The 26,945-nt window shown below is 51.7% G+C and overlaps 2 protein-coding genes across 3 annotated transcripts; one reads left to right on the top strand and one right to left on the bottom strand.

Moving 5' to 3' along the window:
- Nucleotides 1-4: 4 nt before the first annotated feature.
- P2RX6 (purinergic receptor P2X 6) lies at nt 5-9,323 on the bottom strand (the record flags this gene model as incomplete). The annotated part of the gene is made up of 12 exons (XM_043559176.1): nt 8,827-9,323; nt 7,975-8,125; nt 6,576-6,647; nt 2,875-2,950; nt 2,582-2,675; nt 2,418-2,498; nt 2,187-2,328; nt 1,983-2,092; nt 527-620; nt 372-437; nt 105-182; nt 5-16 (listed from the first exon to the last, which is right to left on the bottom strand). Coding segments are annotated over exons 1-12 (1,110 nt in total), but the record flags the coding sequence as incomplete, so codon positions are not given.
- A 758-nt stretch (nt 9,324-10,081) lies between these two features.
- On the top strand, nt 10,082-25,544 carry LRRC74B (leucine rich repeat containing 74B). Of its 2 annotated transcripts, none has more exons than XR_006293920.1 (9): nt 10,082-10,319; nt 11,733-11,875; nt 12,312-12,444; nt 13,372-13,578; nt 18,730-18,839; nt 19,810-19,925; nt 20,685-20,763; nt 21,797-21,972; nt 22,564-22,660. XR_006293920.1 is itself a non-coding variant. In XM_043558155.1 (9 exons), the coding sequence occupies exons 1-9, from the start codon at nt 10,148-10,150 to the stop codon at nt 24,957-24,959; spliced, it is 1,206 nt and encodes a 401-aa protein (XP_043414090.1). In that variant the 5' UTR covers nt 10,086-10,147; the 3' UTR covers nt 24,960-25,544. The 2 variants fall into 2 exon arrangements, 1 of the variants encoding a protein (XP_043414090.1); XM_043558155.1 differs by lacking the exon at nt 21,797-21,972 and adding an exon at nt 24,810-25,544 and having other exon boundaries at nt 10,086-10,319; nt 22,564-22,659.
- The last annotated feature ends 1,401 nt before the right edge of the window (nt 25,545-26,945 follow it).

Here is a 26,945-nt window from a genome sequence, read left to right as displayed (position 1 = left end):
CCTTCGGAGCCTTTGCCTGCAAATGAGAACATCATATCAGGGCTCTGACCAACATCCTCCAAAGTGTAACAGAACCCAAGGATCTGGACGGGTCCGTGGCTCACCTCCTCATACTTGGTCCTCCAGTAGAAATGGGCTTCTTCGTCCACATACAACAGCAGCAGATCACAGAAGAAGGTGATCTGGGAAAGGCAGGGCAGACCTGTGCCCTGGCCCTCAACTTGCCCTTCTACCACCTCCCCGGCCCTCACCACAAGACAACGTTATGCACGGGAGAGGAGTGGGGGGCGGGGGGTGGGGCTCAGGTATGCACTTGGGCAGGCCTGGGCACGCAGTTGCAACCAAAGGGAGCCCACGTTAGTCAGACTCACCACACCCAGCCAAGCTGCTCCGGTGCCCAGAGTGATGGTCGTGGGGATGAGGCCGAACTTCCCTGCCTGAGACCGACCTGGGCTGAGCCTCTAGAGCTATGACCGTCTCCCCCTCCTACTCCTACCACCCATTGCCTTCACCCAACACCTCCTACCTGCCCAGTGACAAGGATGTCGAAGCGGATCCCATAGAGCTTGAGCAGACTCCGAGCCTCCACACCTGAGGCTTTCCACCAGTGAGTGGCTGTCCTGAGGGTAGGAAAGTCTGGTGGCTTGCTCTGCTGCCACTCCTGGGCTGGGCTGGTCCTCCCAGGCCTCCTTCTTACCCATCCATTGATTCTAAAACCCCCCATCCCCAGCTGTCTCCCCCTGTGCCATTGCTGAGGACCCAGGGAAAAGGCAACCTGGGACCTGCCCCGTAGAAGCTCCCTGCCTGCTGAGGGGACAGAGGGGACAGCAGGATCCCTACATAGACACTATTACTGGGGGAGGGGGCAGGTAGGGAGGCAAGATCTGGGCTGTGTCAGTCCAAAGGGCGAGGGGGAACTCACTACCCCTAGAAACTGGGTGGGAAAGGCTTTCTACAAGGGATACTTTGAGGCTGGTCTTCCAGGGGTCAGGAAGGAGTGTTCTAGACAGAGAAAGTAGGACAGGTAAGAGCACAGAGGTGCAGGAAGCAGAATGTGGGTAGGGAGCCAGCCCCTCATCATTGCAAAGGGCCGGGGAGGTCAAGGAAGCCAGGCCAGGAAAAGCCCAGTGAGCAATGTCAAGGGACATGGTCTCTAGGCCTGGGGGCTGTGTGCACGTATGTGTGACAATGACCAGGTGACAGGAAGTGACAAGGATTCCCGGCAGGTTGAGGGAGATCTGTTTAGGAGACTCCAAGACATGACAATAAATGCAACACAAGATCCCTGAAAGCATCCTGGATCAGAAAATAAAAAGATAAAGGACTATTATTGGCATGGTTGGAGAAATTCAGAGTAAATATTCGATTTACTCTGCCAATGTTAAATTTATTGAGTGTGACTGTGGTACCGTGGTCACGTGGGTAAGGTCCTCATTCTCAGGACAGTGTTGAGAGGAAGAGTGTCAGATGTCTGCCACTTACTCTAAAATGCTTCCCTTTGAAATCTATCTAACTATATCCAGCTCGTTCTAGAGAGGGAGAGAGAAAGCAAATGTGGCAAAATGATAAAAAATAAAACCAAAACCAAAAAAACCCTAGTGAACCCAGATAGAGGGTATATGGCTTTGCATTTTTATGTAGGTTTTTGAAATTTTTGAGATAAGACCTAAGGGAAAAGTAAAAAAGAACCCCCCCCCCCAGCCGAGGAGGGAGGTGCTAGAGGCAGGGTGGGGTGGGAGAGGGGCTGGGGGGGGGGGGTTGAGGAGTCCCAGGGAACAGAAGGGGGATGGGATCAGGAGGGAAGCTGGACAGAGCCTGTGCTGGGGGACCAGAGCTTAGGACACCCCTCCTGCCCCTGGGGCCCTCCTCACACACACAATGGAATCTCCAGAGAGCTGGGCCAGGGTGTGGCCAGTCCTGGTTGCCACAGGACAGTGGGGGGACCTGGCTAAGGAACAGCAGGAGGGCAGTAGGGGCCGCACCTGAAGTTGTAGCTCCTCTCCTGCAGCTGGAAGGAGTAGTGGGGCCGACAGTCGGAGCCCCCAGCATCCAGGTCACAATCCCAGTGGACTCGGACGCCCACAGCACCTCCCTGCACACAGCACATTGCTCGCTGCTTCACCAGCACGCAGGCCCCGGGACCCTCTCCCTGAGCCTTCCTGGAACTCTTTCCCCCATGGACCCACCAGCAATGCCAGGTCCTCAAAGACCCCTCCAGCTGCAGCCACGAGATCCCCAATGCGGAACACAGGGCAGTAAGGGCTGTAGCGTGAGTCGTAGCGACAGCGCTTGAAATAAGTGGCGTCCCAGGTGTCTAAGGCATTGGACCTGGGGGTGGGGGTGGGGGATGGGACAGACGGTCAGGTAAGACAGGACACAAGGAGGGTCTGGGGCCAGCAGGACACACCCACACTTACTTGGAGAAGTTGAACTTGCTGAAGGTGACAGTGTTCTTGATGAACAAGGTGAAGTTCTCTGCCTGGACCAGTAGGGGCTTCCTGCTGGTAAAGAAGTGAAGGGCAGACTCCTGGGTTCTGGGGCCTTGTCCTGGAGGTGGGTGGGGGTGGGTGGAGAGACTTACATGGGCACAGTGCCGCTCTCCACGGGGCACCAGCCCTGGATCTCACAGGTCCTGTGGGTCCCGTTGAATTCCACACATTGGCCCGTTTTTATGCCTTGAGAATACAAAACAAACACCAGGCCCTCAAATCTCCACAGGGCCGGGGGATGAGACAGGGCAGGGGGCCACTGACAGAAAGGAGAGATGCAGAGGCACCACCAGGCCTGCTCTCAAGAACCACCCAGGGTCCCAGCCCGGGCCCTGGAGCCCCCACCCAGGGGAGCCCATGGAAGACAGGGCCCACAGTTACCGACCGTGGCTGTGTGTCCCCGTCTCCCCTTCCGGACAGTCCTCATCAGCCCAGCAGTTAGCCAGCGGGATGGAAGGGTGCTGAGGTGGGGAAAGCAAAGTTGCCAAGGGCTCGGGGACTGTTTCCCCTCTGTGACCCAGTCTTGCAGTCTGCAGGGACACAGCCCTCCCTGCCTTAGCTGCATAGAGGTCCCTGAGTTTGGGGGCACATGGCAAAGCTGGAGCGTAAAAATAAAAGGAGGTGGTTGGAGGAGGAAGGTGGCAAGCACCCCCACCCCCCACCCCCCGCCAGATAGGGGTGCAGGTGCTGCATTCCAAGGCAGAGCAAGCCTCCTTCCTTCCTGATAGCTCTCTCCTGGCCGGAGGCCCAGATCCTCTGGTCCACCTCAGACAACAGAACAGGGAAGGTGAAGGGACTCTGGGAAGGGCTAGTTCATGCCAGAGTGGAGGGGTGGGGCACGGTGAACAAAGGGCAGGGACCTAGTTGGAGGGGGCTGGGTAGGGAAGTGGCAGGACCACACACACTTGCTGAGGGACCATAGGCTAGTCCCTCCCCTACTTATTCTTGGGCAAAGCGTTCTGGCGATCAGTCAGAAGGGGGGACTAGCAAACTTTCTGGGGGTCCTACACCCCCCAAAGAGGAAGGCACACTCTCAGACACAGTTCTGCCCCAGGCTGACAGTGAGCACCATTGTCCAGGTTACCTGGCTCAGGAGCAGAAGGAGGAGCGGTGTGCCAGGGTGGCAAGAAGGACTTGGGGACTCCAAGCCAAACGAGACAGTGGGACTGTGTGGGGTTGGGACCGTGATACGTGGGCAGAGGACAGAGTGGGGCCTCCTGTGTCCTGAGTCCGCCCCTCCCCTCCACCCTGGCTGGGCCACCGTCTCCTCCAATCGAACCTCATGAGAACCACCACGGGGCCGCCCTCTGCATCATCTGCCTCATTCATTCAGCAGAGACCATCCCTAGTTCTGCCATGCTCCTGTGATCAAGTTTAGCTCTTTCACAGAGTTCACCGGGCCCCTGAGGTCTTGGGCTACCTCCTTGCCACCCGAATCCAAATCTAGGCTCCAACCCCACTCAGCAGCAGGTGACCCTGGAGGTGCCTCATCTCACATAGCTTGGGGCCTTTGCTCATACAGCTCCCTCTGCCTGGACCGTCTCAAGATCCCACTTGAGCCTTGAGTTCTGTGGGAAACCCTTCCTGAGGCCCTGAGCTGGCAGACATGCCTCCCTGGGTCTGCAGCTGCAGCCTCTGCCCCCATCACGGGACCTGCCACCTTGGCTGGGCCGCCTGTGCAGGAGCTCCTTGAGATAAAAGGGGGTGGAGTCTTGCAAGCCCAGCATCAGGCCTGGCCCCCAAGAGGCTCAGCAGTTGTTTGCTAAAGGCTGTGAGTCTCCAAGGAGCACAGCCAATATGTCGGGAAGGACCGGATGACCAGGACCGCCGAGAAGAGCTGGCGGGATTGCTGGTGAGTCTCCAGAAGCCATGTTGTCAGATCTGATTACTTCCCAGCTCCAGTAGTTTCATAGGAAGACCTAGAAGCTGGGACATGAGGCAAATCACATGGATCCAGAAAACACAGAATGATGCCTTCAGGAAATTTTCAGGACAGCCTACAGCCTGAACATTAATCAGATGTCCTCTGAGCATTTAGAAAATGAAGGACATCGTGTATGTTTGCCGTGTGTAAGCACATCCTTTGTGCACATGCTTCACATCCTTTGTGGACAGAGCCAACCTAGGACATGTGATGCCTCCAGCAACTGTGGTGGCACCAACAATCAGGACACAGGGGACAGGTGACCACACAGTTACTCCCCAGCCCTGCAAGCAATTAAATGTTAGATGTGATTTTAAAAATTTTTGTTTAAGTTTATTTACTTTGAGAGAGCGAGCAATCAGCGGAGGGGCAGAGAGAGGGGGACAGAGAGAATCACAAGCAGGCTCCTCACTGTCAGCATCGAGCCCAGTGCAGGACTCAAACTTACAAACTGTGAGATCATGATGTGGGCCGAAACCACGAGTCGTCGATGCTTAACCCACTGAGCCACCCAGGTGTCCCGTGTTAGAGGTGATTTTAAAAAGCTGTTACCATGGAAGTAGGCTTCCAAGGCTATGTCCTGAGTCCCAACTGCTCAAACAAAAATCCACAATTGGAGAACCATACACTTAAAAACGGGTAAGATGCGGGGCACCTGGGTGGCTCAGTCAGTTAAGTGTCCGACTCTTGGTTTCAGCTCAGGTCATGGTCTCGAGGTTTGAATTCAAGCCCTACGTTGGGCTCTGAGCTGACAGCATGGAGCCTGTTTGGGATTCTCTCTCTCTCTCTCTCTCTCTCTCTCTCTCTCTCTCTCTCTCTCCCTCTCTCTCTCCCTCTCTCTCTCCCTCTCTCTCTGCCCCTCCCCTGCTTGCTCTCTCTCTCTCTCTCTCAAAAGTAAACAAAAAAAATTATTTAATGGGTAAGATGGTAAATTTTATGTTACATGTATTTTATCACACACACACACAAATTTGAGGGAAAAAAAAACCCATAACTGGAGAGAAGAGCACTGTGCACTGTGACAGACGCTGGATCCATGGGTCACCCTTAGGCAAGGGACAATGGGGAGATTTTAGGTGGAAAACCTGCAATTCTGGATGAGAAATAGACAAGAATAGGATGAGCGACTCTGGTGTGACCACAGTTGTAAAAACTGCCCGGGACACCTGAGTGGCTCAGTCGGTTAAGTGTCTGAGTGGGGCTCAGGTCATGAACTCGCGGTCCGTGAGTTCAAGCCCCGCATCGGGCTCTGTGCTGACAGCTCAGAGCCTGGAGCCTGCTTCAGATTCTGTGTCTCCTTCTCTCTCTGCCCCTCCCCCACTCGCACTCTGTCTTTCTCTCTCTCTCAAAAATAAATAAAACATTAAAAAAAATTTTTTTTAATGCCCAGAGATCATAAGTGACCCTGAGGTCAGCATAAGCTGGTGTTTTCGTGCTTGCCCACAAAAATGGAAGCTGACTTGGGACACATTAATAGAGTCTGTGCATACAAGAGAGGAAGGGCTCTATTAGAGCTCACCTGAGTCTTATACCCAGTTCTGACAAACTGGAAGGTGCCCAGAGGTGGGACCAGGAAGGGAAGGGGCCTGGATATCTCACAGGGGGCTACAGTGGAAGACTCCAGAAGACTGCTTGGAGGACCAGAGACTGGGCAGCCTTGAACATGTGACTCTACCTTACTGAGATTCTCATCTTAAATGGGATCATAGTAATTCCTTTTTAAAAATTTTTTGTAAATGTTTATTTATTTTTGAGAGAGAGAGAGACACACACACACATACACACGCAGAGTGTGAACGGGGGAGAGGCAGAGAGGGAGACACAGGATCTGAAGCAGGCTCCAGGGTCTGAGCTGTCAGCACAGAGCCTGACGTGGGGCTCGAACTCACAAACTGTGAGATCATAACCTGAGCCGAAGTAGGATGCTTAACGGACTGAGCCATCCAGGTGCTCCTGGATCATTAGTGATTCCTACCAGGCAAGGTATTTGTGAAGACTAAATGGAATGATTCACTAAAAGGTTTTCGCTCAGTGCCTGGGATACAGTAGCATATATATACTAAGCCCTCAGTTACCTGGGAAGGCGAGCGGAGGACATGGCTGGTGACCCAGGTCTGGCAGAGGAACTAGGGACCCGCTGGGAAGCTCCTGAGCAACCTTACCTCTGGACATCTGTCCTGAACTTGTTCTGGCGTCACAAGAAAATTGGTCACCAAGAAGAACACATTCTCTCCCTAGAAAGCAAGTGTCAGAGTCAGTCTCTGCTTCTCTCTCCAAAAGAGAGAGGCCAGAAGCTGGCAGCTTGGCTTGTGGGGAAAGGGGTCCTGGCCCCATCAAGTCATCAACTCTGCCCCAGGAGAGCGCCTCCAGTGAGGCAAGTTGAAATAGAGAAGAGAGGCCAGCTGGGTTTCTGGCCTTTTCTAAGCCCACAGCTGCCTCTTTGAGACAAGTGCATCTTCCATGTTTGTATTCATTCCTTCAACCAGAACTTTCCAATTGCCTCCTGCTTCCAGGCACTGAAGATCCAGAGCTGAGTTGGACCAGGAGCCTGCCCAGGCTAGTCGGGAGGCGGGCCCCTCGTTGCACACATGGTCAGGGGCCAGTGGAGCAGGCGGTGAACTCTGCCTGGGCAAACGGTGGCTAAGGACAGGCAGGGTGGCTGGCATCCAAGCGCCGTGTGTGTGAGTTCTGAAAGTTTGGGGCAATGCACACCCAGGAAAGAGAGAAGGCAGCAGGTGTGACAGCGGTCAGGATCTGGAGGGACTCGGTGGCCACCACTATGGAAAGGAAGTCTCCCCGGGGTGGAAACAAGGGTTGTCAAGCTCTGATTGATAACATATAGGACAGCTCAGGCTGGCTGCTGGGTAGAGTGCATCCGGGGACCCACTACCCACTAGAAGGTCACGGCCTCATACAGGTACGACACAGGCAGCAGTGAAAACTACTAGGAGATGGGATGGTCAGAGGGAGGGACAGGTCCAGCTTTGGCCCTCATTGGATGAAGAGAGGCCACACTGGGGGAGGGAGATGATTTTTCTATGGACGTGGTGGGTGTGCACCCAGGAGGCAGCTGTGCTAGAGGCAGGTGGTCACTGGGGTTACAGTTTTGGCACTGGCAGGATAAAGGTAGAAACTGAGGCTGTGGGCAATCTGGGTAAAGGGAGGAGCCAGAAATGCCTCGTGGGAGGGCCAGAGGAGGAGTGTCCCAGGTCAGGGAGGGGAGCATTCAGGAAGCTCAAGGCCCTGGTTCCCCAAGCTTCTCCTGCCCCACCCTCAAGCTCAAGCCTTGAGTTCCTAAACTTTCCACTCTTGTAAGTACAGCCTCTGTAAAGGCTGTTCCTCTGGCCTGGCTTCCTGGTCTGTCCCCTTGTCCTCCTAGACACTCCTTACACATCCCAGAAAGCCCTATCCAGGCACCACTCCTCTGTAAGGCTCTTCCCAAGCCCGGCCCTATGACGGTGCCAGCACCCTGCTCTGGCATCACATGCCTCTCTCACACACATTCTCTGCAAGGGTGGTATCAGAGGTGTCACTGCCTAGCAGCAGAACCATGGCACCTACCTGTGGTGGCTTCACGAAGTCTGCCACATCCCACAGTCGGTTACCCAGCTCCTCGATCTGGGTCACAGAAACCCCTTTGAGTTTGGTGATGACGGAAATCTGGGGGTCCAGGTCTCGCTCCTGGTAGCCTTTTTTGGCGAGGAGAGCCCACCTTAGGAAGAATTGATGGGCAGTGTGGCACGTCCCTGGCCCATGGCAAGCAAGTGGGACCCACCCTCTCAGCCTCTCTCCTCATACACCCTGCAGGCTCCCAACCCAGGATTCAGGGCCCCCAGCTCCCCTCCAGCCTCATTTTCCATCCCAAACACCCTGCACAGATCAGAAGCTCCAACCATGATCAGAGAGCCAGTCTTTCATGGCACCCATGGGCTTGGAGATGCCCATCACCCCCTCCTTCACCAGCCAACACCCTCATCCTGTCCTGGCTAGGCCCAACTCCTCCTTAAAGACTCCCCCGACCCAGCTAAAATTGGTGGTCTCTATCGGGGACCTTAGTGCTGCAGCTCTCCCAAACATCAGGAGCTACTTCCTACCCCACCAGGGGCCTCCTGGGTATGGGTGGGGGCCCATCTTGCTCTGTGTGCAGAGCTCAATATGGGCCTGGCAACAAGGCACAGGAGAGGAGGCAGGTGGACACACAGGAAGGAGTACACAAGCATACAGCTTGCTCTTGTATCCACTGACCTCCAGACAGACAAAGATCCTCCCTTCTGCCTACTTGCTCCCCTGTTCCCACCTGCTCCCCTCTGCTACCACCAGCTCAGCCCCTGAAGAGTCAAACCCTCAACCCTCAGCCCAGGACTAAGAGTCATTATCCCTCCAGTCAGTGTGGCCCAGGAGCCATTCTCTTACCCCACCACGTAGGCCATGACCCCGAGCTGCAGCAACCTCTGCAGGGCGCCCACCCGCCAGTTCCTGGTTATCACATACTTCTCCGTTTTGTAATCCAGAAGCCCCCAGCCCGCCAGGGCCCCCGGGGAGCCCATGCTTCCAGCTCCTGCTGTCTGCTGGGGCACATGAGTCAGCACAGCAGCTGCAGCCACAGCTGAATAGGAGGTAAAGCAGGCGTCCAAGCCGGCGGGCCAGCAGCTATTAAAGGGACACTTCCACTGGGGACAGGTTCCAGCCTCCACCCCTCAGCCCTGGGTTTAGTCCCAACCACCAGCTGCCCAGGGCCTGCCACCCTCTCCCTCTGCAGGGGCCCAGGGCCAGGCAGAGAGGAGCAGCCCCTGCAACCTGCCCTCTGGCCTCACTTCCTTGGGGGAGGGAAGGAGGAGGAAATGACAAGTGTCATAGGTACTGTGAGAGGGCAGCATGAGGACTGCAGGAGCCCAGAGGAGGGGTCAAGAAAAACCTCAGGAAAGGGGCGCCTGGGTGGCTTAGTCGGTTAAGCGTCGGGCTTGGGCTCAGGTCATGATCTTGCGGTTTGTGAGTTCAAGCCCCGCGTCGGGCTCTGTGCTGACAGCTCAGAGCCTGGAACCTGCTTCAGATTCTGTGTCTCCCTCTTTCTCTGCCCCTCCCCTGCTCACGCTGTCTCTCTCTGTCTCTCCAAAATAAGTAAACGTCAAAACAATTAATAAAAGAAAAAAAGAAAGGAAGAAAAACTTCAGGAAAAAGTGATCTCTGAAGTGACGCTTGCAGATTCTGAAGTTCAACAAGGAAACTTGGAGAGGAATGTTCCTGGTGGAGCAAATAGCATATGAGACGCCAGAGCATGAGAGAGAACTGGCAGCCATACGGTGAGAGCGTGACTCTGGCTCCAGAGAGGAGGGTGATGGGGCTTTTGCAAGGCTCCCCAGGCTTTCTCGTGCCGTGCGCCCGCAGAGCGCAGGGACTAAGGCACAGACTCTGGAGTCAGCCACGTTCCCCAGCCCGTGGAAGGCGGGGAAGGGGGACCGATGCTGAAACCGTGGAGCACGCTCTCATCCGCTCAGCTTGTCAGCAGGCTAAAGGTCTACCCAGGCCAGCGACGGTTTCTATAGCAACCCACAACACCTGGGTTGCCCAGACGACGGCTGTCGGGAGGGGAGCGTTCCTATTGGCTGCAGCGGACGCCTGTTCGCTGCACGGCATATCCAATTGGTCGGCGCAGACGGAGGGTCCGCCCACATCCCCGGGGAAGGGCTCGAGTTGCTGTGCGGTGCAGTCTCCGCCTCATTGCTGCCACTGACAAATGGGCGTAACTATGAGGGGTCCCTACAAAAGGCCTGGGGAGAATGAAGGCGAGGAGGAGGAGAAGGAGGCGGCGGCGGCGGCGGCGGCGGCGGCCGCTGGGCATCTTGCAGGAGCTCCGGAGGCCGAACAGCGTTCGGAAGTTGATTCAGACTCCGACCAGGAGACGGAAGGTGCTCCCGGGCAGGGATGGGGGCAGGCCTTTCTCCTCAACTGGGAGCTTATCCCGCAGGGTTGCAGAGGGCAGGCTGGGGCCAAGTAGGCAGGGGACCCCTGTCCAGCAGGGAGCGCACCCCTCCGTGGGACACCTTCAGGACAGCCTGTGGTCTCTCCAGTCCTGTGCCCTCCCCACAATGCTCCTGGCGGCATCAGGAGTTCCATCTTTAGAAGACGCCTCCAGGGGCGCTTGGGTGGCGAAGTCAGTAAAGTGTCCCACTCTTGATTTCCGCTCAGGTCCTGATCTCATGGTTTCATGAGTTTGAGCTTGAGGCCCGCATCACGCGCTGTGCTGACAGTGTGGAGCCTGCTTGGGATTCTCTCTCACTCTCTCCCTGTCTCTCTACCCCTCCCCCACTCACACTGTCTCTGTCTCTCTCAAAATAAATAAATAAACTTCAGAAAGAAAGAAAGAAAGAAAGAAAGAAAGAAAGAAAGAAAAAAAGAAATCTCAAAAGAAATAAATAAGCTTAAGAAAGAAAGGAAAGGAGAAAAAAAAAAAAAAAAGAAAGAAAACACCTCCAGGGGCACCTGGCTGGCTCAGTAGGTGGAGTGGGGGACTCTTGATCTTAGGGTTGTGAGTTCGAGTCCCATCTTGGGTGTAGAAACTACTTAAAAATAAAATCTTAAAAAAAAAAAGAGGGGTGCCTGACTGGCTCAGTTGGTTATTAAGCTTCGGACTCTTGATTTCGGCTCAGGTCATGACCTCACAGTTTGTGGGATTGAGCCCCAAGTCAGGCTCTGAGCTGACAGGGTAGAGCCTGCTTGGGATTCTCTCTTTCCCTCTCTCTTTGCCTCTCTGCTGCTCTCTCGCTCGCTCTCTCTCTCTTAAAAGTAAATAAATGAACTTTAACAGAAAGAAAGAAAGAAAGAAAGAAAGAAAGAAAGAAAGAAAGAAAGAAAAGAAAGAGAGAGAAAAGAAGAAAACACCCCCAAAGTGATGTTAAAATGCAAAAACTCCACCAAACAGTGTAAGAGGGGGTGTCCTACCCAGAAATGGGATCAGGGCTGGGTTTTCCCAACCCCCAGGAACAACTAAGCTAATGAATGTATAAAACAGAATTGTTTCAGTTTCTTCCCCCATAAAATGTTCACAAAACATACGTGTTCTGCAACCCAGTGGAAAACACATAGCATGCACTTTGGCATCAGACAGGCAGGGTCCTGATCCTGGCTCTACTCAGATTAGCTATTACTTTCTGCGTGACTTTAGGGAAAGGATTTGCTTTCTCTGAGCCTCAGTCTCTACTAGCAGAGGAAGAAATGCTTCTAGAGGGAAACACGGACTGGATGGTGACAGAGGGTGGGGGGGAGGAGGCTACTGTGTGTAGAGAGGGATCTACATTCATCATCTCCCTGTCTCCTATCAGGCATCCATGGGCCTGGAGTACTGGTCAAGGACACCCTCTACCTGAGGTCTTGCCAGGCCCATAGAGTTGTGCCCGCCTCCTGCTTTCTGCGCCAAGGGAGCACCCCAGAGCTGAACCTGCGGCACCGTGGCCTGGGGCCCCAGGTAACCTTGGGGAAACCCCAGGGCCAGGCTTGGAGTAAAAGGACCTCAGAGGCAGCAGCCATGGAGTGGCCCCTTCTTGAACCCATACTGCACACTCCCCAACTTTGCTATGTGCCAGGCATGTCCCATCCCCTGTATCTGGGTGACAGGTAGGATCGAGGCTATGACAGAATTCAGTGTAAGGGTTGAGGGGCCTGCAGGGGACCTCTAACCTGCTGGGGGGGGGGGGCAGTCAGGGAAGGCTCCTGGAAGTGAGATCTGGGTGAAGCCTAAAAGAGAAGCAGGTGTCTCCTGGGCATGTGGGAAAGAGAGAGCCTTCCAGTTGGAGGGCACCAGGTGGGCTGAGCCCTGGAAACAAGCCAGGGTAGTGGCTAGCTGTGTCTGAGGCCTTCGCCCCTAGGAAAGACCAGGCCCCTCAGGCCCCTCTTTGTCCAAGGGTGCCCGGGCTCTGGCTTTCGCACTGAACTCCAATCCCTGTGTCAAGCGGCTGGACCTTCGAGACAATGGGCTCTGTGGGGCCGGTGCAGAGGCCCTGGCAGGTGCCCTAAGCAAAAGCAGCAGCATTTGTGGTAAGTGCTGAGTTTGGGGCTGGTGGGCACATTTGAGTCCTCCCTTTCCTGAGGGGTGTGGGCTCCCCCCATAGCTGGGCCTTCTCACTTGGGGCCTGTTGGTGTTGCTGGTGCAGGGGTCTTAACACAGGGTGGGGCTGATGGGGGTGGAGTTAGAATCTCTGTGGTGCCCCCAATGCTGTATGCTACTCCTCTCCTGATTGCCTACTCCCCACTCCCCTCCTTGGCTGGCCAGCACCTCCCCCTCCATATGGTGGCCTCCCATTGCCTAAATGCAGGGTGAAAGGGTCCTCCAACAGAGAGCCAAGGGGTGGACAGTGTGAGAGGGTGGAGGGCTGGGTGGGAATGAAGTGGGGCTGGATGCAAACACCACCTCTACCACCGATGAGCCACCTTCTACCAGGGATGACCCTGGGCAAGCCATTCACCCTTGCTGAGCCTTACTTTTCAATCTGTGAAATGGCCCCAACAATACTACTTAGCCCTTGGAGTTGTACTGAGTATTAAATGAAACTGCGTATGTGACATGCTCCAAGCATGGCCACCTGGGCCGTCATTGCCAGTTCCCAGAAATGCATCAGTGAAGACTTCTGTGGATGTATTATATCGCTGCCAGGCATGAATCATCAACAGGGTGACTGGATCTCCATCGCAGGCATCCTGCACAGCACCATGAAGTAGGCGGTTTTAACCCCTTGACAAAGAAGCTTGTGGATGCGTGGGGTGGGTGTGGGCATCAGAGAAGCTGCCTGGGGGCCTGGGGAGATGCAGCTGGTGAGTGGCAGAGTCACCATGCGACCCAGGATGGTCCAGCTGCAAAGCCCCTTCTGCTGCCTCAGGTCTGGAGGTTTGGGGGATAGAGGAAGGCGGAAGAGGGTGGTGCCGGGCTTTGCATCCCACTGATTGAGAAGTGGTGCTGACCCCTAGATGTGGACCTGTCGGAGAACCAGCTGGGAGCAGTGGGAGCCCAGGCTGTCTGTGCTGCCCTCATGGTGAACCCAACCATGCAGAAGATACAGCTGGCAGGAAATGGCCTAGACGAGCAGGCAGCCCCGTACCTTGCTGAACTCCTGCTGGCCCACACAGGCCTGAAAGCCCTGGACTTGAGCTATAACCAGCTGAATGACCAAGCAGGTAACATCTGACCAGGGTCACCATGGGGGCACTTGAGCCCATCTTCCTGGGGCAGGGGTGGGTGAAGGTTGGCAGGACCATTCTGAACATTCATACTCTGGCTCCCATTTCCCATGTTCCACTTTAGCCTACCCCTCTCCCTGTCCTTCCACGCAGAACCCTTAATCCATTCCACGGAAGTCATGGCCTGCTGCTGCATGTGCTGGGTGCTAATTTAGCCACTAGGGACCCAGTTGTGAACAAAACAAAGTCCCTGGCCTCAAGGAACACACGTTAACTAGATAATTCTCTACAATTATTGGTGCCACAAGATAAACAAAAGGAATGATTTCAGAGAAGAATGCTATAGAGAGGTGGTTGGGGAGGGCTCTGTGAGATGACATTTAAGCTGAAATGCGCAGGGTGGGAAGGAATCAGCAATAGCAAGACCAGAGAGAGAGAGCATTTAAAGCAGAGGAACAGTAAACATGCAGGCTTATTTCCCAGACTGATAGACACTGGTGTGACTGGGCTAGTGAGCCAGGAGAGAGGGCCCAAGCTGTGAGTTGAAGAGGCAGTGGAGAGCTTCAGGCTTACAAATCTTGGCAAAAGACATGAAGATTTTATTTCAAGTACTGTCTTCACGGTACATCCACTTTGATGGGATTTCTTGATCTCACCACTTTCTCTCATGTCCCGGGGCCTTTGCACAGGCTATCAGCTTTGCCAGGAGCATGCACTTCTACCTGTCTGTCCTCAAGCACTCCAGTCAGTTATAGGAATCACTCAGGACCCTGGGTTAGGAATACAAATTCCTGGGCCCTGGCCCTGCTGAACCAGAATCTTGGTGGGGGGATGCCCATACATCTACACTTTAATGGGTACCCCAGGAGATTTATCTGATCAAGAAAGTTTGGGAATCACTTTTCTGTCTCAAGCTGCTTAGGGTAGGAATGGTACCAGCCTTGGCCTTTGAGAATCAGCCTTAGAATTTAACTGCCAGAGAGCCATTTACCTTCTAAGAAAATTATCTTTTTTTGAGAGAGAGAGAGAGAGAGAGAGAGAGAGAGAGAGAGAACACAAGGGGGGGTGTGTGGGGGGAGAGAGACAGAGAGACAGAGAGACAGAGAGAGAGACAGAGAGGAGACACAGGATCTGAAGCAGGCTCCAGGCTCTGAGCTGTCAGCACAGAGCCCAATATGGGGCTCGAATCCACAAACTGTTAGATCATGACCTGAGCTGAAGTCAGTCGCTTTAGCTGACGAAGCCACCCACGTGCCTCCCTTCTAAGAGAATTATCATGAGAAGTCTGTGAAATTAAAAGAGAAGTTCAGGGCTGCTTGGGTGGATCAGTCAGTTGAGTGTCTGACTTCACCTCAGGTCATGATCTCGTGGTTTGTGAGTTCAAGCCTTGCATTGGACTCTCTGCTGTCAGCACAGAGCCCACTTCAGATCTTCTGTCTCCCTCTCTCTCTGCCTCTCCCCTACTCTCTCTCTCTCTCTCTCTCTCTCTCTCTCTCAAAAATGAATAAATAAACTTGAAAACAGGGAGAGAAGTTTATTTCAGACTTCCAAAAAACTAAGTATAGATGTCTCCCAGATCTTCACAGTGAAAAGGTAAGCACCAGAGAGACAGCCAGGATAGTAGGGGCCGGAAGCTAAAGCTCTGTGAAGCCTGCACAAATACGGAGTACGGAGGTCTTCATCTTGGAAAAGGACAAACTCAGCAGGACCATTTTGTTTCCCTAAATGGGGATCTGTGGGGATCTCAACTGCCTTGAGGGGTGAAGAGCTTAGGTCTCAATCTCCCGATCTGACCCATGGCGAAGGTAGCCCCTGCCTCATAGTTGGCTACAGAGGTCATGAAGACCAAGTATGGGAATTTCAAGAGGCCAATCATGCAAGTTGGAGAATCTCCTCACCCTCTAGTTGTTCAGAAAGAAGGGTTTCCCTACAAAGTGCAGACCACCACTCTCTCTTCTCAGCCCTAGAAGCGTCTGTATCTGAGAACCCGCCGTGTCAGACCCAGTGCAAGTGTGGAATCCAGAGTCGTAGCTCAGGAAGGCATCACTGGGAGTCAGTCCTAGCAGCCTTGCAGGGAGCTCTCCAAGGTGCCAAAGCATTTTGCTCCAGTGGGTCCTGCTGGAGTAGGCTGGCTTGCTTTCTTTTTCTTTCTTTCTTTCTTTCTTTCTTTCTTTCTTTCTTTCTTTCTTTCTTTCTTTCTCTCTATTTCTTTCTTTCTTTTAAACATTTTTAACATTTTTATTTATTTTTGAGAGACAGACAGAGCGCAAGCAGGGGAGGGGCAGAGAGAGAGGGAGACACAGAAGCAGGCTCCAGGCTCTGCAAGGTCAGCACAGAACCCGATGTAGGGCTTGAGCCCACCAACTGTGAGATCATGACCTGAGCCGAAGTTGGATGCTTACTGGACTGAGCTACCCAGGTGCCCCTCTTTCTTTCTGTCTTTCTTTCTGCCTTTCTTTCTCTTTCTTTCTTTCTTTCTTTCTTTCTTTCTTTCTTTCTTTCTTCTTCTTTCTTCCTGTCTCTGTCTTTCTTGTCTTTCTTTTCTTTTCTTTTCTTTTCTTTTCTTTTCTTTTCTTTTCTGTCTCTCCTCTCTCTTTCTTTCTTTTTTCGAGATTTTATTTTTGGGGCTCATGGTTGGTTCAGTAGGTTGTGCTTCTGACTCTTGATTTTGGCACAGGTCATGATCTCACGGTTTGTGGGATTGACCCTGAGTTGGGCTCTGAGCTGAGAGTGTGGAGCCTGCTTCAAATTCTCTCTTTCCCTCTCTCTCTGCCCCTCCCCTGCTCACTCTCTCCCTCTCTCAAAATAAATAAATAAACTTAAAAATATTTCATGTTTAAGTAACTTCTACACCTAAGGTGGGGCTTGAACTCACAACCCCTAGATTAAGAGTTACATGCTCTACTGACTGAGCCAGCCAGGCACCCCCCAAGCAGGCTAGTTCTGCTTAATTAGTGCATCTGTTTTTCTTCCGTGCATTTCTTCAAACTAGCCTCACTAAACCTGCAAGAGGAGGAGCTGAGACCATGGAGAGGAGTCAAATTCAGATCCTTGAGGGACTCCTAGGCTGATGGGAAAGACTGGCCAGGCAAAGAGAGGTCATTAGATCAGAGCCTGGAAGGATAGAAGCATAGTGGACTTGGGCCTGAGGCAGCCTAGCCCAGCTGGGTAAGCAAGGCTTCCTGATGTCATGAACCCAGGTTAGAAGGACGAGGAGCTGTTATCTAGGTGAAGAAGGGGGTCAACAGTTCTACACAGGGGGACAGCCCAGAGGCATGGGAGCAGGTCAGACTGGCTGAATGCTGACAGAGTGGAGAGCATGATGGGTGGCTGGGGCTTCTCTGCATTTTATAAGCTAAAAATCTCTCGGGGTTTCTTACCCTGCACTGCTCCCTCTTTCCTTTCTCCACCACAAGTGTCTCCTTTGCACACAGCTGCACCAGCCTCATCACCTTTTGCCTATAGACTATGGCACAAGCCTTCCAACTGGTGTCCTGGGTTCTAACCCTGCCCCTGCCTACCCCAGTCCATACCCTACACCTGCCACTAAGGAGCCCGGCCTTGTCATTTCTTAAAGCCCTCCCTGCCTACTAATCGGTTTGTGCCCAAAAGTCTTGGTCCAGCATTGATGGCCTCTCAGTATCTTTCCAGTGTCCATCACTGCTACCTCATTTCACTGGCTTCCCCCCACCCACCAGGCCTGTGGGAATTTCCTCAGGTGCTCTATGCTCCCACATGCCTCTACACATTTGCTCTTTCCCATGTCTGTTCTCCACTGTGCATGCACACACACCTGGTGAGTCCCTCAGTCTTCAAGATTATCTCCTTTTTCCTCACTTTCCTGACCCTCCTCAAAAGGGAGTAAGTCCCCACACTGTTCCCACACATCCCCATTTGTAGTTGTATTTGTAGTTGTACTACTATTTGTAGTAGTCCCACACATCCCATTAAGTTGTATTTACATTTGAACAATGTGGGTTTGACTGTGTGGGTCCACTTATACACAATTTTTTTTATAAATACAGTCTAGTATTTTAAGTGTATTTCCCCTTATGATTTTCCTTCTTTTTTTAAGTTTTATTTATTTATTTTGAGAGAGAGAGAGAGCAAGCACGTGCATAAGCGGGGGAGGGGCAGAGAGTGGGGAGAGAGAGAATCCCAAGCAGGCTCCATACTGTCAGCACAGAGCCTGACACTGCGCTTGATCTCACAAACCATGAGATCATGACCTGAGCCAAAAGCAAGAGTTGGATGTTCGACCTACTGAGCCACCCAGGTGCCCCACATAATTTTCTTAATATTTTCTTCAGGTGGGGCGCCTGGGTGGCTCAGTCGGTTGAGCATCTGACTTTGGCACGTGATCTCACCGTTTGCGAGTTCAAGCCCCACGTGGGGCTCGGTGCTGACCGTTCAGAGCCTGGAGCCTGCTTCACATTCTGTGTCTCCCTCTCTTCCTGCCCCTCCCCCGATCTCTCTCTGTGTCTCTCAAAAATAAATAAACGTTTAAAAATAATAATAATATTGGGGTGCCTGGGTGGCTCAGTCGGTTAAGCGTCTGACTTCAGCTCAGGTCATGATCTCTCAGTTTGTGAGTTTAAGCCCCGCGTTGGGCCCTGTGTTGCCAGCTCAGAGCCTGGAGCCTGCTTCTGATTCTGTGTCTCCCCCTCTCTCTCTCTGTCCTTCCATTGCTCACGCTCTGTCTCTCTCTCTCTCAAAAATAAATAAACATTAAACAAATTTTTAAAAATAATAATAATATTTTCTTCAGGTTACTTTATTGTAAGAATACAGCATATAATATGTATAACATACAAAATATGTGTTAATCAACACCTTACGTTCTCGATAAAGTCTTCTTTCTAAAATCCAATAGCAGTAGGCTGTTAGTAGTTGAGGTTTGGGGGGACGGTCAAAGTTATATGCAGATTTTTGGCTGCACAGGGGCTGGCACCCCTAACCCCTGTGCTATTCAAGGGCCAACTGCTTCTCCCCCATTAAATGTGAATTCTTTTAGGACAGAGCAGGCCCATATAGGGTTCAACTTGGTGCCTGTTGTGCCAAGCGGAGACCCTGGCGCACAGCGGTCATCAGTATTATTTTTTGAGGGAAAGAACAGAGTGAATAAGGCCTGTCTTGGTGTTTCTGAAGGGGAGATGCTTGGACCAGCCCTGGCAGAAAATACTGGACTCACCGAGCTTAATATAAACTGGAATCACCTTCGAGGACCAGGAGCTGTAGCCTTTGCCAGGGCACTGGAGGTATGAACACCTCTGTCACCCATCTGCCCTCTGGCCTGTCCTGTGGGGACAGTCTCCCAGGTGCCAGCTTCCTATCTTTGCAGCTCTTCAGAAATGACCCTTGGATCCTTCAAGCAGAGCTTAAAGAATATTTTGTTTGGTGATTTTAATTGTCCCAGCCCCATTTCGTGACTCCGAAATACCGTGCTCACTCTCATGTCACTTACTCAAGGGTCTGCAGTTCAATGTTGCACACCTTCTCCATTTATTACAGACATATGGCTGGTGGGGGACATTGTGCAGTCTGGTGACACATGCCTGCTATGGGCACATGCAGATGCTTCCCTGAGATGACAGCCCTGCACCCTGCGTCCCAGCACATAGTCTTAAACATCCCACCTGCTTCCTTCGATGTTGTGGTTCATAAGCCGCAGGAATGTGTGGCTCCTAGCCCCTGCCAGGATGCCCCTGGTGCTGGCTAGCTTTGTGGGGCCCTCCTCAGGGAACAGCAGCAGCTGCCTTGCCCCCCTCCTCAGGGGCTGACCTGGGGATCCTGCCCCACAGGGTGGTGGGTCAGGCTCTGTCCTCCCAGTGCACCCACAAGCTCCTGCCCTTCTCCCCATCACAGCCCCCTCAAAGCCCTTCACCGGAGTCCCTCTGTCATTCTGCTCTGTGCCTCAGAGGACCTGCCCTTGAGCCTCCAGCAGTCATGGAACCAGACCACTGTGTCCCTGGGGTCTGCTGCTGAGCGGTGGGCCTCTCAGTCTCTGAGGATCATCCACACCCACAACCACCCTTGGTACTGTGCTTCCAGTCATTTGGTTCTCCCAGTCACCGTCATCCAAGCCACAAGACTCTTACCAGGAACCTCTGACCTTCTGCTCTCAGCCCATGCTTTTTTGCACCCTGGGCCTCCCGGGCTCTGAGGCGGTGACCCCTGGCTTTCCCCACTTCACAGGTGGTCTCCTGGCTTCACTCTTTTGCATTCTAGGCAAACATCTTCCTGAGAGTCCTGGACATCTCATACAATGGCTTTGGAGATCCTGGAGCATCTGCAGTGGGTGAGGCACTTAAGACCAACAATGTGTTGGAAGAGCTCAACATGAGGTGAGGCACACAGGGTGGCCCTGTGTCACAGTCTCCAGATCCATAGCCACCTGAGGGACCAGGGACTCCATGATCCTGTTGCTGTTTACCACCTTAGCAACTCCCAAGCCTACCACAGTTTACCCACGATGGGGCTTGAGACACAATCCAAGAGCACCCAGCTCCCTCCTTCTCACTCAAGTTTAGCACTGGGTTTTTGTTTTTTTTTTTTTAGTTTGAAAAAAAATTATTTAAGTAATCTCTACACCCTACAAGAGTTCAAACTCATGACCCCAAGATCAAGAGTCACGGGCTCTATCGACTGAGCCAGCCGGGTGCCCCTCAAGTTCAGCACTTGTACCTTGGAGCTCATAATTCCTGACGGATAGGTGGGGGCTGCTAGTGAAAACATATATGTAAAACATCTTCACTAAAAAGGGGAGGAGGGGTGCCTGGGTGGCTCAGTTGTTTGAGTGTCCAACTCAATTTTGGCTCAGGTCGTGATCCCAGGGTCGTGGGGGGCGGGGGGTAAGGGAGGGGAAAGTAGGGGAGGGATGCTCCAGGTGTGCTTGCTGAGTGATCTCCCTCAACACTGGGAACCAGGGTTGTTATCCAGCTTTTACATACTGACCTGTCCAGGGTCCCCGGGGCATCAGTGGAGGCTGGAACATGAAGCCCAAGCAGGTGGATGCACCAGCAACACCAGCTTGGACCCTGGGACCATCTGGCTCTACACAGCTGCTCGGAAGGTAACAAAATGCATATGTCTTTCTGTTGCAGCAACAACCGCATCTCTGCAGTGGGAGCCCTGAGCCTGGGCCTGGGCCTCCGGGTCAACCAGACACTGAGGATTCTTGTTGTGAGTGCTAGCCCGATGGGGCAGGCCCCAACATAGACCTGCCTGTATGTGCCCACACAGATCCCTCCCCTGCCTCATCTCCCCACTCCAGTGGCAGCAGGGCACGAAATTTCTAGAGCCCAGATGAGAGAGGGGACCTCCTGGCTTCCTCCTATGACCACTTCTTTCCCTTGCCATTCCCTCACCCACCTCTGACCTGACCCCGGCACTTCTTCCGACTCCTCCCTCGTCCATCCTTCTCCCCCCAACCCCCAGCAGTGTCACCTCCACCTCCCGACTGTCCTTGCTCCTTCTCAGCTCACTGGGTCAGCCCAGGTGTACCGTTGGCTATGCTCAGACCTACTTGAGGCCTTGTGTGACAGATGGGGTTTCCCTTTCTTCAGCATTGCCAGTCGGGTAGGAAAAGGGAGGGTGCAATGGAAGGTGAAGCCCAAGTGGGCCACTGTGCTCAGAGGACAGGTCCTGGGGGGCATCCAGCCCTGCCTGGCTCTCAGCTCCATCAACTGGCAGAAGAGCCCCCTGTGGGCATCTGGGTGGCTCAGTCAGTTAAGCATCAGACTTCGGCTCAGGTCATGATCTCATGGTTCATGAGTTCAAGCCCCGCATCAGTCTCTACTGTCAGTGCAGAGCCCACTTTAGATCTTCTGTCTCCTCTCTCTGTGCCTCCCCTGCTCATGTGCTCGCTCTCTCTCTCTCTCTCTCTCTAATAAACATTAAAAAGAAGAAGAAGAAGAAGAAGAAGAAGAAGAAGAAGAAAAAGAAAAAGAAGAGCCCCCTGAAGCACTCCCATCCACGCTCCCCCCTGCAGCCCAGACCTCTCTTAAGCTCTGGATCCCCATTTACAGCCACCTGCTGGACCATCCCCTAGATGTCCCATGGGCATAAAGCACAACCCCAAGGCATCCTCTCTCTCTAAGGGCTGCCTCTTGGTGGTGGGGGAGGGGGGGGTCCTCACTGAGTCAGAAGTAGGCGCCCAGTGCTCACTCCTCCCTCTCTTTTCCTTGCCTTCCAACCTTCATCTTACTTCCTGCAGGGTGCTGGGGCTGCCTGCTCTTCCTTCTCACTTCCCCTCAAGTTCCATTGACCTGTGAATTTCCCATCTCTCGTCCTTCCTTCTCACCTGCCAGTTGATCTTTCTAAAGCAGAAACATGCTCCCGTCCCCTCCTTGCTTTAAACCTGTCAACGGCTCCCCTCTGGATAAATCCAAGGTTAGTAGTATGGCATTCACCGCACATTGGGCTCTGGGCTCTGCCACAGCCCCTCTGCCTTCCACCGCTGAAGCTCATTCGCTCACCCCAAGCTGCTCTGAATTTTCTGCACATGATGCAATTTCTCCCCTTTGTTTTGCTCCTCCTGCTCTTGCTGAAATACCCAGCTCTGCCCGCCTCACCCGTAAAGCTCAGTGCGGGTGCGTAAACTTCACTCCCCAGAAGAGTTGATGTACACTCTCATTGCACTTATCACACTGCATTTTCATGATGTTTCCTTTTCCTCTCCTCCCCGTGATGGGTGAATTCCTTAAAGGCAGAGCTGTGCCTTGTGTGTCCGTATCTTTGACACCTGGCACAGATTTGGGCATATGGTGGGCGCTCAGCCAGTGCATACTCCCTTCCCCTCTTCCCCAGCCTCACTGCCTCACCCAGGGTGTTTTGTCAGTGGAGACAAATTCTGAGCTGAGACAGTGGGGCTGTCCTGAGGCACTTGTCATCAGAGATGAAGAATCCTTCCCTCCCTTTTGACTTGCTCCACCTCCAGCTTCCCTGGGCTCAGTTTTTCTCAATTGTGTGTGTGTTTCTCAGATGTCCAGGAATCCCATGCGAGGCGAAGGCTGCTTTGGAGTTCTAAAGTCTGTCCGGGATAATCCAGGGTCTGCCCTAGAACTGCTGGATTTCTCTGTAAGAGCTTTTCATAAATCTCATCTGTGATCCTTCCAACAGCCCCACGAGTTCTCATTTAGAGGAAGAAAGTAGGGATTAGAGAAACCGCATGTCCTGCTCAGATACGCAGTGTGGCTAAGTCTGAGTTCCACCCCAGGCCTGAATGGAGGGTCACAGTGCCACTGTGGCTTTATTTCCACTCCTGACTGGGGGATACCGTTGCGGTCTCATCTCTGACTCATGCCTGGGTTCTTCATTGGCTGAGAGAGAATTGCCTCAGAGGACACTTAGCTCACTGTTCACTGATGTTTGGATTTGAAGGTTCAGTACTTACCCACCTCACCCCCTGGCCTGTTCTGCTTGCAGGTGGATATTGGTGCTGGAAGTTTCACTTGTTGGCTTTGAGGGAGATTAAGACTCCTTTTCATTCAGTTGTGGGTTTTTTTTTTTTATTTTTAGGGGAGAGAGGCAAAGGGAGAGAGAGAAGAGAGAGAGAGAGAGAGAGAGAGAGAGAGAGAATATCTTAGGCAGGCTCCATGCTAAGCATGGAGCCTGATGCAGGGCTCAATCCCACGACCCTGAGATCATGACCTGAGCTGAAATCAAGAGTCAAATGCTCAACCATCTGAGCCACCGAGGCATCTCAATGGTGCCTTTTTAATATAGAAAATTCAGGGCACCTGGGCGGCTCAGTTGGTTAAGTGTCTGACTCTTGCTTTTGGCTCAGGTCATGATCTCATGGTTCATGAGATCAAGCCCCATGTTGGTCTCTGCATTGAAAGGAGGGAGCCTGCTTAGGATTCTCTCTCTGTCCCTCTGTGTCCCCCTCCCCTGCTCGCTCGCTCTCTCTCTCTCAAAATAAATAAACTTAAAAATATATAGAGAAAATTATATAAGCAGTAAAACATTAAGGAGAGAATCCCCAAACACAAGTTATTAAACTGAAGTCTAGTCACAAATCACTGCTTATTCTAACCCTCATTTATTTAAAACCAGATTTGTGTCAAAGTCTTTCCAGAGACGTTTTTACAGTTCCAATCCTTCAGGCTTGGGACAACTGATGCTTCCTTCTTCTTATTGCTTATTGCTTCCTTCTGCCTGCCCAGTTTCTACAGCTCCAAAGCCAGAGAGTAGCATGCCTTGACCATCTTCCGCTTGCTCTGAGAATTCCTGTCAGCACTGGATTCCATCGTTAAAAAAAAAAAAAAAGGAATTATATATGAAACTTCTGCAAAAATACATGCTTATTCAATATAATGTATGGTTATTAACAGAAGCTTTTAGCATAACAGAAACACCACAGACTTTGGAATCAGGCCTGGGACCAAATCCTGAGTCCATCAACATGGGATCTTCTGAATTGGAGAGCAACACCTGTCTAGATGCAATGTTCCATTTTCCTATTCCTTGACTGTTATTAGTCTAATCTCCCTAGCCTAGATCTTCTCAGTTTTAAGGGAAATACTTCGGGGCACCTGAGTGGCTCAGCTGGTTGAGCGTCTGACTTCGGCTCAGGTCATAATCTCACGGTTTGTGAGTTCGAGCCCGGCGTCGGGCTCTGGGCTGACAGCTCAGAGCCTGGAGCCTGCTTTGGATTCCGTGTCTCCTTCTCTCTCTGCCCATCCCCTGCTTGTGCTCTGTCTCTCTGTCTCTCAAAAATAAATAACTGTAAGGGAAATACTTCTAAATCCTTACAGTTCTTGTAAAACCATTCCCAGGGCTCAGCCTGGTCTTTCTGTGAAATGAGGCTAAAATCTCCCACCCAGAGTCATTGTGAAGATGGGATGAGATAGCAGACCCCACAGAAAAGGCCTATGTAGAGAAAGACACTATTGGTGCTAGTATCTTTCCCCTCACTCCCCGTGCCTTTTCATTTGTTATTGAGGAATAACGTTTATGCTGAAAAGTGCACATGGAAAGGGGTGTGAATTTCCACAGACAGCACAGACCTATGCAACCAACCTGCAGGTCAAGAAATCACAGACTCCAAGGAGCTCCCCGGAGCCCCTTCCCTTCCCTATTTTCATAGTTCGGGGACTAATGACATTGTCATCCATAGGAGAGAAGCTGCCCTAAGGATTTTCTCCAAAACCTTGTGTGTACCAGCAAAAACCAGCAAAGTTCTCAGAAGGTGGTAATGTATTGCCTTGTAATGGGTTTCTCCTCAGGATATCCAAGTGGACAGAGAGTTTGATGACCTCGCTATCTCAGTGAAGGTAATTCTTCCAGCACTTTCTATCAAGACTGCTGCCCACAGAGTGGAGTACAAAAGACTTGCCTCCAGTCTACACCCCGTCCCTACTGGCGTCTGTCCCTAAGTGACTGTGGTATGTGGCTTCCTCTCACATTGGCCACTTCAACTTCCATGTGGAGAGTTCTTGGCCTCATGATGCTTTATTACCACTTGAGTCTGCAGTGAGTCCCCATGTCAGCTGGGTGGTAAGTCCTGTGGAGCCTGTCTTCATGATGACTCAGACACTTGTACCCTCCTCTCCATCCCATGGCTTCTGTTAATGCAGAGCGTGGGCCTTCCTTTGCTCACGCTAATTTCCGTAACATGAACTTGTGCTGTGTGCTACATGTTGAGCTGGGTATGGGGTCAAAGATCTCCAAAGTTCCTGCCTTGGTGACTTCAAGAGACCATGAAAATATAAGGTGGTGTGTGACTGGCATTCCCAAACTCAACTTGCCAGAGCGCAAACTGACACAAGGTTTTTGGAAGGTTTTATGTACCAAGAGCCTTAAAACTGCCTATGCCCTTTGATTCAATGGTCTGACTAATCTGCTCTTCAGAAATAACCAGAGGTGCATAAAAATATTGATGTCCAGGGGTGCCTGAGTGGCTCAGTAGGTTCATGCGTTCGAGCCCCGCATCGGGCTCTGTGCTAAAAGCTCAGAGCCTGGAGCCTGCTTCAGATTCTGTGTCTCCCTCCCTCTCTGCTCCTCCCTCACTTGTGCTCTCTCTCTCTCTCACACAAAAATAAATAAATATTTTTAAAAGTTTCACAAAAAAATATTGATGCCCAAAAATGCTCACTGAAAGGCTGTTTATAATATGAAAATTGGAAATAATCTAGATGCCCAATAACAGGGGACTGATTAAGAATTGGAACTCTGCAAACATTAAAAGCCAAGCGTTCAAAGAACATTGAACAATTTAACAGTTTATGAAAAAGCACATGGTTAATGTTAAGTGAGAAAGTCAGGATTGAAAAAAAATCACATGGTTTGTCTGGCAATTCCTTAAAAGGTTGAACCTGTAGTTTATCACAGACCCAGCAATTCGTGTCATAGAGAAATGAAAACATGTGTTCACAGCAGCTTTATTCATAATATCCACAAAGTACAAATGTCCACCAACCGATGAATGGGTAAATAAAATACGGTATAGGGGCACCTGGGTGGCTCAGTCAGTTGAGCAACTGCCTTTTGATTTCGGCTTAGGTCATGAGCTCACGAACCTGGGGATGGAGCCCTGCATCAGGCTCTGTGCTGTGCGTTGGTGGAGCAGAGCCTGCCTCGGAGTCTCTCTCTCCCTCTCTCCCTTGCTCTTTCTTTCTCTCAAAATGAATAAAATAAACATTAAAAAATAAAATAAAAATGGTATGCCCATACAATGGAATATTATTTGGCCATAAAAAGAAATGAAATTTGAGGTGATGATAGCATTCTAAACTTGCTTGTGGTAATGGCTGCACAACTCTGTGAATATACCAAAAGTAATTGGACATTTTAAATAGACGAATTGTAGAGTATGTGAACTGTATCTCAATAAAGCTGTTTACAAGAAACAGGAGTGAAGGATCATGCAACCACAGGAATGTATCATGTAACAGGAGGAATGTGTCATGCTACAACATGAATGAACCTTGAAAACATGATGCTGTGAAAGAAGCCATTCACAAAAGACCACATATTGTATGATTCTGTTTATAGGAAATGTCCAGAATAGGTAAATCTACCAAGACAGAAAGTAGATCAGAAGTTGCCTAGGGCTGGGGCGCCTGTGTGGCTCAGTGGGTCGAACATCTGACTCTTGATTTCAGCTGATTGTGATCCCAGGGGATTGAGTCCTGTGTCCTGTGTCTGCATGCTGAGCATGGAGCCTTCTTGGTATTCTCTCACTCACTTGCTCTGCTCCTGCTCTCTCTCTCGCTCTCTCTCTCTCTCTCTGTCTGTCTCTCAAATAAAATTTAAAAGAAGTTGCCTAGGGCTAGGGAGATGGGAGGGACTGGAGGTTGGCAGCAAAAGAGCATGGGTTTCTTTGGAGATGATAAAAATGTTCTAAAATGGATTGTGAAGGG

Source organism: Prionailurus bengalensis, chromosome D3 (genome assembly GCF_016509475.1).
Source record: "Prionailurus bengalensis isolate Pbe53 chromosome D3, Fcat_Pben_1.1_paternal_pri, whole genome shotgun sequence".
NCBI lineage: Eukaryota > Metazoa > Chordata > Mammalia > Carnivora > Felidae > Prionailurus > Prionailurus bengalensis.
Note: the sequence above shows the minus strand (reverse complement) of the source record. Positions and strands in the feature narration are given on the sequence as shown.

Coding starts and splice junctions, on each gene's coding strand:
- LRRC74B (XM_043558155.1), top strand. CDS start 10,148: ATGGGCGTAACTATGAGGGGTCCCTACAAAAGGCCTGGGGAGAATGAA. Junction 12,445..13,371: donor CAAAAGCAGCAGCATTTGTG/GTAAGTGCTGAG, acceptor GCTGACCCCTAG/ATGTGGACCTGTCGGAGAAC. Junction 13,579..18,729: donor CCAGCTGAATGACCAAGCAG/GTAACATCTGAC, acceptor GTGTTTCTGAAG/GGGAGATGCTTGGACCAGCC.